The 10227-nt window shown below is 41.0% G+C and overlaps 1 protein-coding gene across 1 annotated transcript; it reads left to right on the forward strand.

The window, feature by feature from the left end:
* The first annotated feature begins 504 nt into the window (after positions 1–504).
* On the forward strand, positions 505–9844 carry adad2 (adenosine deaminase domain containing 2). Its single transcript, XM_008301493.1, has 10 exons — positions 505–656; positions 1688–1814; positions 2489–2612; positions 3828–3956; positions 5654–5804; positions 6074–6244; positions 6595–6809; positions 7476–7710; positions 9466–9598; positions 9734–9844. Exons 1-10 carry the CDS (start codon positions 505–507, stop codon positions 9842–9844), a joined length of 1548 nt encoding a protein of 515 aa, XP_008299715.1.
* The last annotated feature ends 383 nt before the right edge of the window (positions 9845–10227 follow it).

The raw sequence follows: 10227 nt of genomic DNA on the forward strand, positions 1-10227 counted from the left end.
TAACATTTAGTGTGTGAAAGTCAGTGCTGGTAGTAATAATATTGGCAGTAACAGTTGTCATCAAGATATAAAAGAACAGTAAAAATCTTGTACATTTGACACACTGCCTTGTCAAGGCAGAATCGTGGGTTCACTGATGTTCATTTATGTATAAAATGCATAAAAACAGCTACAACCTGTATCATTCAGTTTACAAGGGTGCATGTATGAATGCAGTAAGTCCAATAAGGTCTCAATTAATTGTCTGTTTAGAAACAATCCATTTTGGATTATTACATGTTTTTGTTTTGTTTTTTTTTTGTCTTGCTGTAAGATATAAACACATCTTTAAATTCATGTCTGGCAACTGTGGCATGCAGATGATTTCGTTATCCAAACAGCTAGGATGTTCTCACCACTAACACTGCATAATGAGTTGTATGTCATACTAATTATATTGACAGTTAAGCGCAGCAGCCCTCATGCTAACATAAATACAATTCCTATACAGGTTGCGTGAAAGGCATGGCGGCTCGCAAAGCATTTAAATACAGTCCGAGAAGAGGTGCTGCTAGTTTTCAGTCTCTGGCAGACCGTGAGCCGGGCTTGCATCTTCCCCATCCCGAGGTCCACCTGACGGATGATGCAACGGTTTGTGGCAGTGCTGCTGAGCTGAGGTAATGAGAAAAGGCTGCAATTTTGTAAGGTGGTTACAATAGCACTACAGTAACAACCTACATTTCGCTTGTTCTCCATTTATCTGGATGGGAGATTGGACTTTTTTTTTTTCTTTTTCATTTGTTCCTGCTTCTTCTTCTCAGGATTCTCACAAATAGTTTTCTCTAGTTGTCTGCATACAGCTGTGGCGCTACATACCTGCTCTGCATGACTGTCGCTTAACTCCTCTACTGGAATAGCTGTGACTAATTCTCTATTTCACTTAAGTGGAATGCAGTCTTTCACTGATGTTAGTAAAAACCAAGTTCTAACTGTTACCTTGTCAACAGCAGTTTGGCTTTTTCTTAACAAGGTGAGTAGTTTGCAAACGATTGTGTGTCCAGTGCAAATTGGACACATGCACTGTCAGTTACTGAAGCTCATTAATCAGTGCAGCCATAGTTTCAGTCCAGCCAGTGGCTCATTTGGTTGGAAGGCTTGTCATGTGTTTCGCTTTGCTCTGAACCGTTGCAACCTCAGTGATTTTCTTTCTTTTTTTTTAATCCTCTCTTTTATAAAATTGGCGATCAAAAATCCACCTTGAATTAAAAACCAACACATCCGCCCCCCAAAAATATAAAAGAAGCTTTCAGCTGAAGACCTCTAATTTAAAGGAAACAGTGTAATTTCATTTGTTAGTCCAGGAGCTTTTCTTTCACGCCTCTACTGAAGCATGCAGGTGAAAAGATGGCTTATTAGGCACTAGTGAGCCTTGCAATGATGCCTTGCTGTTGAACCCCAGCCTTCGCCCTTCTTCCCTACTTGGCACTTACAATCCAGCGGGTTTTTGCACTTGAAGGAAAATGTGCCAAAATGTGTTCAGAACTGCATCTGCTGGTGAAAAAGCCACATTTGATTTGACACCTTGCCTAATTTTGTAGCTACAGTTGTGTTTTTGTGGGACGTGCTCATCTTCACTTGTTCATTTCTATCTATCCAGACATTTCAAGTGATTGAGTTTTCTCGAGGTTTCTGTTTGCTCCTCTCTTAGGGAAAATGCACATGCTACTGGGGACCATTTACTTCTGGAAGGAGGTGACACACCCAGAATGATGAGGCCTTCCATCCCCAAGTGCAAAGATAAACTTGATTCTGTTGACACGACATTGAAAAATGAGGTAAATAAGTTAAATGTGAAACTTAACGCCTGCTGCATAGTGAAGGCTATACGTTAAATGTGTTTAAGTGTCAAATCAGAACATTTAATCTATTCCTAAATGTGAATTGCAGGGTCATGTAGAGTAGTGCAATTAGATAGTATAGGAAATTTAATTATAGTATAAGAAATGTAAAGACATATTTGTTTTTTGTTTGCGTTTTTCCCTAAAGATGTGATTGCAAATGATGAGATCCTGACAGTGTCCATCACACTCAGCGTATGACCTGGGGGGGAATAAAGTAATTATAAGTAATTCTCTCCTCTGGTTCATGAAGAAGGTGTCCTTCACAGGCAAATTAAAATGACGAGGGAATTAATGATGGTATTAAACCATATTTGAAAGTCTAACATCAAAGCGAAATCTCAACATCTGTGCTAATGAACATCAGATTACTTGACTGGCAAGTACAGCAGTGCGTCATACCATTATCCAGCTAAGTGGAGGGATTCTTAACCATCTGCAGCCACCTTGTCACTTAAGCTGCACACGGCAGAGTTATTTATCTTTTTTTAATCTTGTATTGAAGACAACATGCTTTCCTAAGTCTGCACTAGAAGATGGCACAAGATGTAAGCTCAAAGTCGAAAGAAGACTCCCAGTATTTACTTGTATGATTTTGTCTTTTTTTTTAGGTTGAAGAATCGGATGATGACCAAGCCGTCCTCTCTCTCTGTGGTATGTCGACTCCTGAGAGCATACTCTCAGATGAAGAGCCTGTGATGGACCCGATCAAGGACAAGAGCACGAGCACTGAAGGTGCAGTACGAGTCACATGAAAGGAAAAAATACAGTCCGTGCTTTCAGTCCCACCGTAGCGGTAATAATCATGAATGTTCAGGGCAGTGCTGCTCAAAATGTTCAGCTTCTGCATCGGCCACCAGCTAGTCTCGAACGCTGCTAACAGTCTGGTGCTCCCAGCCAACCTAAAGGGAGGTGACGAACTGTGTCCTCCTACCTAAAAGCTGTAGTTACACCTTCACAGCACTCGGACACGTCTCCTCCTTTGGACGGCTGGCGTGACAGTCACTCAGAGGACCCTGTGATCACTGGTCTCTGTTAAAGCTGCTCTTTGGCTGGTCTTAGAATGAAGTCCATGCTAAAGTCAGGACAACATAGTCATCAGCCATTTTCTAGCACCTGTTCCAGTGAAGCTTGAAAGAGCTTTTTGTCATATGCTGCAGAGTTTGCAAAATACAGTAACGTAGTCAAAGTCTGCAGAAGTTTTATTTGATTGTTTTGACAGCAAGAAAAAGGTTAAAAGCCACTTGTTTAGATTTAAAAAGAGGTCAGTCTCCAAACAGTACACCAATTTCAGAGCATCCCAGCATAATAAAGGAAATCCCTCCAGAACGTATAAATTAGAGTACTTTATGAACTGGTTGAGTGTTTGACAAGGTTAACTATTAGAAGTACAATTTCTGTTACTAAATTTTTAGCAGGTATGTGTAAGTGTGTGACAGTCTGCTTCATCATAGTGCACTTGGCTAGACTTGTCACACCACTAAATCCCTGGAAAAAGTGAAGCAGAGGGCAAAGCAACCACAACATCAGTTTCAGAAAATGACATTGAAAAAAGAAAATCTGCTATAGCTTTGCGGCTGCATACAGGTGAATGAGGTGTCATTCTTTGCTGCTTACATTGAATTGAAGGATTTTGCAAGCGACAGGCTATAATGCAAGACATTTTTCTCAACCACTTTATTCTCATTTTAGAGAGCAAAACCTCAGGGAAAATTTCCGAGTAAATATCGAAAAATGCTTTCTGAATTGTGTACAATAAAAAAATAAGAGTCGCAAATATTTCGGTCATCAACTGCGAGTGTAATAGTACAGAAAAGTATTCAAGGCAACATCTTCTTACAAGTATTTGAAAGGGCACTCAGAGCACCGCTGACACAGTAATGTCCAGAGTTTACTCTATGCTTCGTTATATAGGCGTCTCAGGGTTTTCATCTTTTATCATCCTTTCAGTTTGGCGAACTGACTGGCACAAGAGTCACATGGCAGCTGTAAGCAGCGAGAAGTTTGACAGCCTCTTGAAAATATGTTCAGACTTCCACGGCTGTAAGAGCCACATGGCAGCATTTGTCTTGATAACAGGTAAGCTCCCTGTACACCCTAGATATGCCTTGAAAATGTGATACTTTATTTAAATGTTGATTCATGTCACTGTGTTTTTGCTCTTTTTTTATGTATAATTCAAAACTGCTAAAGAAAACATTTAACTCTTAAGTGTCTAGAAATTCATAAATTGGGCCTGTGGCAGTGACAGGTCATTATTGCAATAGCATGTTAAACGGCTGGACACGCTCATTTCGAGTCCACATTATGAGAATTTCCAAGCATGAAAAAAAGGTCATGCTCAATTATAAGGAAATGTGTGTGAAATCACATGTGATACGGTTAAAATTTTCCATTGTACCTGATGGGCTGCTTTAATGTTTTGGTATTAAAGCAGTAAAAGACCTGAAGTATATGGGTATACATAATTGGATAATAATTTGAGTGAGTCAGTTTAGGGAGAACTGTCTGAGAAAAATTACACTTTTTAGCACTAAGTGCCAAAATTGTAAGGCTTCAAAGCTAATTGGACACTAAATGTGTCTTGGACTGCTGTGTGATGCACAGTGTAGGTCATGCACAAAACCCCTTACATGTGGCTCAGATTTGATTGAAAGTTTCCTCTTAGATTGATGTGTCAATACAAGGAATACAAAGGTGACCATGCAAGTAAAGGATGTAGGAATGATGCTCAAAAAAATGAAACAAAAAGAAAAGCATCAGAGAGATCAAAGGTGGCTGGTTTGCCAAAATCAACAGTTAAGTACATTCTAAAGAATCAGGGACGCAAAGAAAAGCTAGAAAATGGAAAATGACCTGGTAGGCTGAAGAGCAGATTTCTTGTGGATCGCCAGAAAGTAATTTGAAGAAAAACCTTTTTATGACTGCACACGAGTCAAGAATGCTCTCCAGGATGTAGGCGTGCGTGTTTTCTTGTCAGACGGTCAAGAGAGGGCCTCTATGACCAAAAAGCTTGTATGAGGACTCACCACTACATGCAGACCCCTGGTGCGCCTCAGAAACAGAGAGGCCACCATGGAGTTCACAATAACATACAAAAAGGAACCAGTGGGAAGAAGAAGTAGAAAAAAAAGCAGCTATTAAAGAAATTATAAAAAATGAAAGTGCTAACAGAAGTAACAGGATGAATACAGAGGTGCACAGGAGTATTATGTGTCCTCAGATTCATCCAAATGCATCAAAACCTTTGTCGGCATCTAGGAGTCGAAGACTTCTTTTCCACAAAATATTAAACGTGACGATTTTGTTTGACTTGGCTTATAAATCTGCCACACGATTCTTCTGTGAGATGGGGCACTTAAATGTAGTGATGTATTTTAGGTCAAACTTAATGCGCTTGAAGAGCGCAAAATATGTAACTGTCCAAATACTTATTATGGTCTGGACTGTATGGTGCCCCAACATAAGCTATGATGTAAAGTTAATTCAGCAGAAAGTGTCATGTTACAGCCAAGATACTGATTTAAGGAACAGTGCTGTATACTAGCAGAATGTGGCTCCATGCTCAGAACAGAACTATCAACAATACCGTCATTTTGATCCTTGAGAGCTTTTTCATTTTTATTCAGGGTTGTCTGATTACGACCTAAGAATCCTTTTTGTCCTTCGGCGGATCATTCTCTGTGTCAGTTGTATCTCTGTCTCTGGCACTCGCTGTTAGCTAAAGCTACCATGAACAATACATTGGAAGGAAAAATAGTTTAATCTCCCCACAGAGGTGTTGGATACAGCGGGCTGTCCCTGTGAGCAGTACAAGGTGGTGGCGGTGGGAGCTGGCCGTTCAAGCTGCAGCAAGTGGCTTTGCTACAATGGGATGATGGTCCATGACTGCCACGCCATCATCATCGCCAGACGAGCTCTCCTGAGGTACAAACTAATGAAATAACCACTTCATGCAAATCTCAAGAATGCTCACATTTAAGTATTGAATTCTCAAAAGTGCTGGAATGGGGAAATGGCCCAGGTCCTAATTTAATAACTTTACAAACCAGTAAAATGTATAAATGCTGCCTTTTCTTTAATATTCAGGATGAAGTCACGACATGCATCCTTGATCAGCTCGCTCACTCACCGACGGTGCCTCTGGTTCATTGAAAGTGCTGATGTGAGAATTGTGTTTTCTGGCTTGTGTTCAGGTTTCTGTACAAACAGCTTCTGCTGTTCTTTGAAGCTGATCCAAAGGCCAAGGAGAACTGTATTTTTGAGAGTAGTGCAGACAGCCACCAGCTTCAGCTCAAACCCAAGATCAGCCTGCATCTCTACACCAATCAGTGTCCCGAAGGAGCCGCTAAGAACTTCAACTTCATGTACAGAAGTCTTTTAATTAGTCTCTTCTTTTGACTCATTCCATATTTGTTTGAAGTCAAATTTCTCTGTGTAAATGCAAAATGCCTTGGTGTAGTTGAAATTCAAGCTTTTGTTCCCAAACTATAGATTTGATTTCTGATAAATGTATCATCCTACTAACCTACAAACTGGAAATTTGTTGAATTGACTTAATTAATATTATACGTCTTTACTTTGTATGTAATCCAAATCATATTTTGTAACTAAACTGTTGTATTGCACTAGTTTAAAACATATGGTTTATATGTCTTTAGACTGACAGAGTAAATGCACTTATGACTCAGAATTTTTTGCTTAATGTCCTGTGTAGGGGCTCGGCAAACAATGCTTGGACCCCTATGAAGCTGCAGTATCACGCCAAAGGCCTGCTGACCCCTGCGGCCTACCTCGACCCAAGTTTATTGGGTGCCAAAGTCTGCTGCATGTCCGGTAGTGACAAGCTGTGTCGCTGGACTGTCACTGGGGTTCAGGGTGCATTACTGAGCCACTTCATTCAGCCGCTCTACATCACCAGCATGGTGCTAGGTAAAGAGCCTCAAAGCTCCACATTATAGTAAATGTACTTATTGGATTTCTTGCCTTGAGAGATCTACGAGAAGACCTGACTGTATCTGTGTGCTAAATGTAAAGATACAGCCAGCTGCTTCCTGCTTCCAACCAAGAAAGAAAGAGTGTTTATATACTTGAATTTACCAAACAAGATGTAGTTAAATTTGGGCGAGGTGCTGGTTGGTAGATTTTGTTACCTTTCAGCTGTTGAATTCTTATTTAAATGTGGTCCATTTGATACAGTACTATTCAGAAACCATGCGTCATGATTATTTTTGTTTAAAAACCTCCGACATATCCATTTACATGCATCCTCTCAGCTGGCTCGAGTGGAGAAAGATGCTAATGTGCGTTCTTTGTGGTTGAAGTGTGAGAAGGAAGTCTTCTGAAACATGTGATACCCAGTTCTCCTTAAGTTTTATACTGAATGTACAGACACTTAGCAAGATAGTGATGAGACGTGTTTTCTTTTAATTCCTGTTTAGGTCACAGTATAAATAAGCTGAAGGTGGTGTTATGACTGGCACTTTGAATGCATATGATATCAATTCTACTGCCGTCATGAATACTTTGTGAGATTGGTAAACCGAAGCTTTTGAGCATAGCAGTAAAGGAATTTCTTTCACCTGTGTTTGTATTTAGGATGCCAGAAGATCTTAAACGAGCAAGTGTCTGATATCACCAACAAGCGGCTGGGCGACGGATGGGAGGCCCTTCTGCCTTCACCCTACAAGAAACATGACATCCTCTTGCTCTGCGGCGATTACGTGGGACCTCATGCAGCCTCCCCGCAGCACGACAATCTCAGCATCAACTGGTGCCTCGGAGACAAGGATATTGAAGTCTTAGACAGTAGAACGGGCTGCATCGTTGACGGGTAATATGCTTTGTAAAAAGGAATCAGTCTTTTTTTTCCCCTAAGTGTAGGAAGTGAAGAAATTGTCAGTAACCTGTCCCTGAATCAAAAATGTGCTACCGGTGTAATATTCTGTACTGTTTCAGAGTCTTGACCTGACTACAGCTTACCTCATTTACACTCCCGCAGCCAGTTCCAGAGACAGAGAGTGGAACTGTTGGCAGAGTGTGATGCAGCTGGCTAGTTTGACAGCCTCTGTGTGGCCTGGGGCTCCTGCCATCTCTTGGCTCTGGAGCTGCAGACAACTGCTGATGTCCAGTAGCTAGAGTGTGGCACAGACGTGGCTCTCACTGGAGGCTGTGTTGTCCTTGAGCGGAGATTACAGCCAAAAATAGACGTGAGATCCCGTTTGGCTCTCGCACTGTTGCCAACTATTTCAGCTTCTGTCCCGCAGCTTGAACTATTAGTTTTAGGCGACGCCACGGTTTTAGGTTTGCAGGATGAGCACATTCCAAACACAAAAGCAGAAATAGACAAAATTAATTCAAAGGAAAGTAATACAGGACATCAAGTGTGTGTGGGATGTGAAGAGAAATTGAAAGAACGGCAAGAGCACTTTCTGAAAAAAATCTCCCAAATTATAGTGTGGAAATAAAAGGAGGTCTTGCTTGTGTCACATGAGAATTCTTTAATTTAGTGATGTAGAAGAGGCATGCCAATTACTCCTAGCTTCTTTTAGCTATGGCTTTCAGCGCTGAAGCAATTAATTGTTTCTTGAAAACCTCGGCTCGCACCCACATCTATTGAATTCTTGCAGCAAGAATCCATTATACATGCAAGATAACAAAAAAAACCCAAAACAAAGCATGTCTTGACGAGGAATATCGTGGGCAGTAGACAGTGTCATGGTGTTGGAACACACCTTAAAATGATTTGATATGAGCCATCTGCTAATGTCAGCTCCTTTCAGAGCTGTCACACTCAACAGCTCCTCCAAATTCCATCTGTATAGCCAGCACTGGTCCCCTCCCCAGGGTTCCACTCAAGAGTTTCCCTTAAGAAATGTGTTAGTGGCAGTGGTAAGTGCTGCCTGTGGGGATTCCTGCCTTCTCCTGTTCAGACCACAGCCACACTTTTGCCCCAGTGGTGTGAAAGAATTGCCTGGCCAAACACATTTTTATGTTTAGCACAGCTATGCTCTTCGGCAGAGACTGTATCCTAGTTGGTAAATGCAGCGCTGCAATGAATTCACATTGCACATTTACAAATTTTCTTCTTGAAAGTGGATAGTTGAAGGGACATCATCTAACAAATTCCCTCACTGTTGCTCATTACAATCATTGCACAGCAAGTATTAACATGTGTGGACAAGAAGGTGCAATTAGTCCACTGTACTTTTAATCCAGGTTGACTTGTTGGAGGTGTTTATTTAGTATATTCCAAAATATATCCTTAAATAATGTCTGTACCTAAAGTACAAAAAAACCCATGGAATAAAGACAGTGCAGGGCTCAAAACTTTAAAAACATTTGTTCTTAGGTTGAAAATTCATTCAACATATTTGTCAGATCTTCAAGGACACAAGTATTTTTCTTTGACCAGAAATGTTGAGGTTAAAAAAAAAAGGTGTCTTTTAAAGAAAAGGCACCTTTCATTACAAAGAAATCCATCATCTGCCTTATGAGATCATCTGGAATGTTTGGAATGCACTAATATGCATATAGAGAAGCTTCAATTGGTGGAGTGGTTATCATTGTGCAATTTATTGTTTCCCAGCTCTCCCTTTGTGAGCGGGCCTACCTTCTCCAGCAGACTTTGCAAGAGAGCCCTCTACAGTTATTTCCTCCGAGTTGCACAGCTGGGTGGACATGCCTATCTGCTGGAGCTTCCCACCTACCACAGTGTCAAGGTGCGCAAATTCTCAGTGCCACAAGACCTGTGTAAAGCTAAAAAATTATGTGCCGTGCGTTCGGCAACTGTCAGACTGTTTTCCAGCTCTGCTTCACTGCTGAGATGCATAATGCTGTAATTTTTCTTTTTATAGATCGAAGCCGGTTTTTACCAGATTGTCAAAGACGTGGTCAAACAGCAGTTCGTCAGAATCCACGCTGGTCTCTGGATTCCAAAAAAGCTGGTGGATTGTTTTAGCACTTGAGCGCCAACTCAGAAAGCGGTCGAAGTTCATCCCAAGTTCCCCTTGAAATTTGATTTCTCTGTTCCTCTGTGCATTTTGCTGATTACTTTTAGCAGTAGTTCTAGTTTTGTTTTATGTATAACACTCGAGTTTTCAGTTTGTGTAGGTGTTTGAGAAAAATAAACAGGACCCTACTGTTATGCACCACACTGAAGGAGTCAGTTTGAATGAGTTGTGGGTGGAAATGTATTGCTTCAAGGCGAAGGGGAGGAAAATGGGGGAACATTTTCCTCTGTCCTGTCAAGTAGAATTAAGCAGGGTTATCCCTCTGTCGTCCTGTAGCCTGAAGCTCGTGCATCAACAGTGCAATTTGTGTTAATGTACCAACTAAATTATGCAACCAG

This window comes from Stegastes partitus, unplaced genomic scaffold (assembly GCF_000690725.1).
Source record: "Stegastes partitus isolate 25-593 unplaced genomic scaffold, Stegastes_partitus-1.0.2 Scaffold1678, whole genome shotgun sequence".
Taxonomy (NCBI): Eukaryota; Metazoa; Chordata; class Actinopteri; family Pomacentridae; genus Stegastes; species Stegastes partitus.

Bases quoted from the DNA above. Each gene is read 5' to 3' on its own strand.
- adad2 (XM_008301493.1), top strand. From the start codon at position 505: ATGGCGGCTCGCAAAGCATTTAAATACAGTCCGAGAAGAGGTGCTGCT. The intron at 657-1,687 runs GTAATGAGAAAA...CTCCTCTCTTAG, and splicing joins GGCAGTGCTGCTGAGCTGAG to GGAAAATGCACATGCTACTG. The intron at 6,810-7,475 runs GTAAAGAGCCTC...GTTTGTATTTAG, and splicing joins CATCACCAGCATGGTGCTAG to GATGCCAGAAGATCTTAAAC.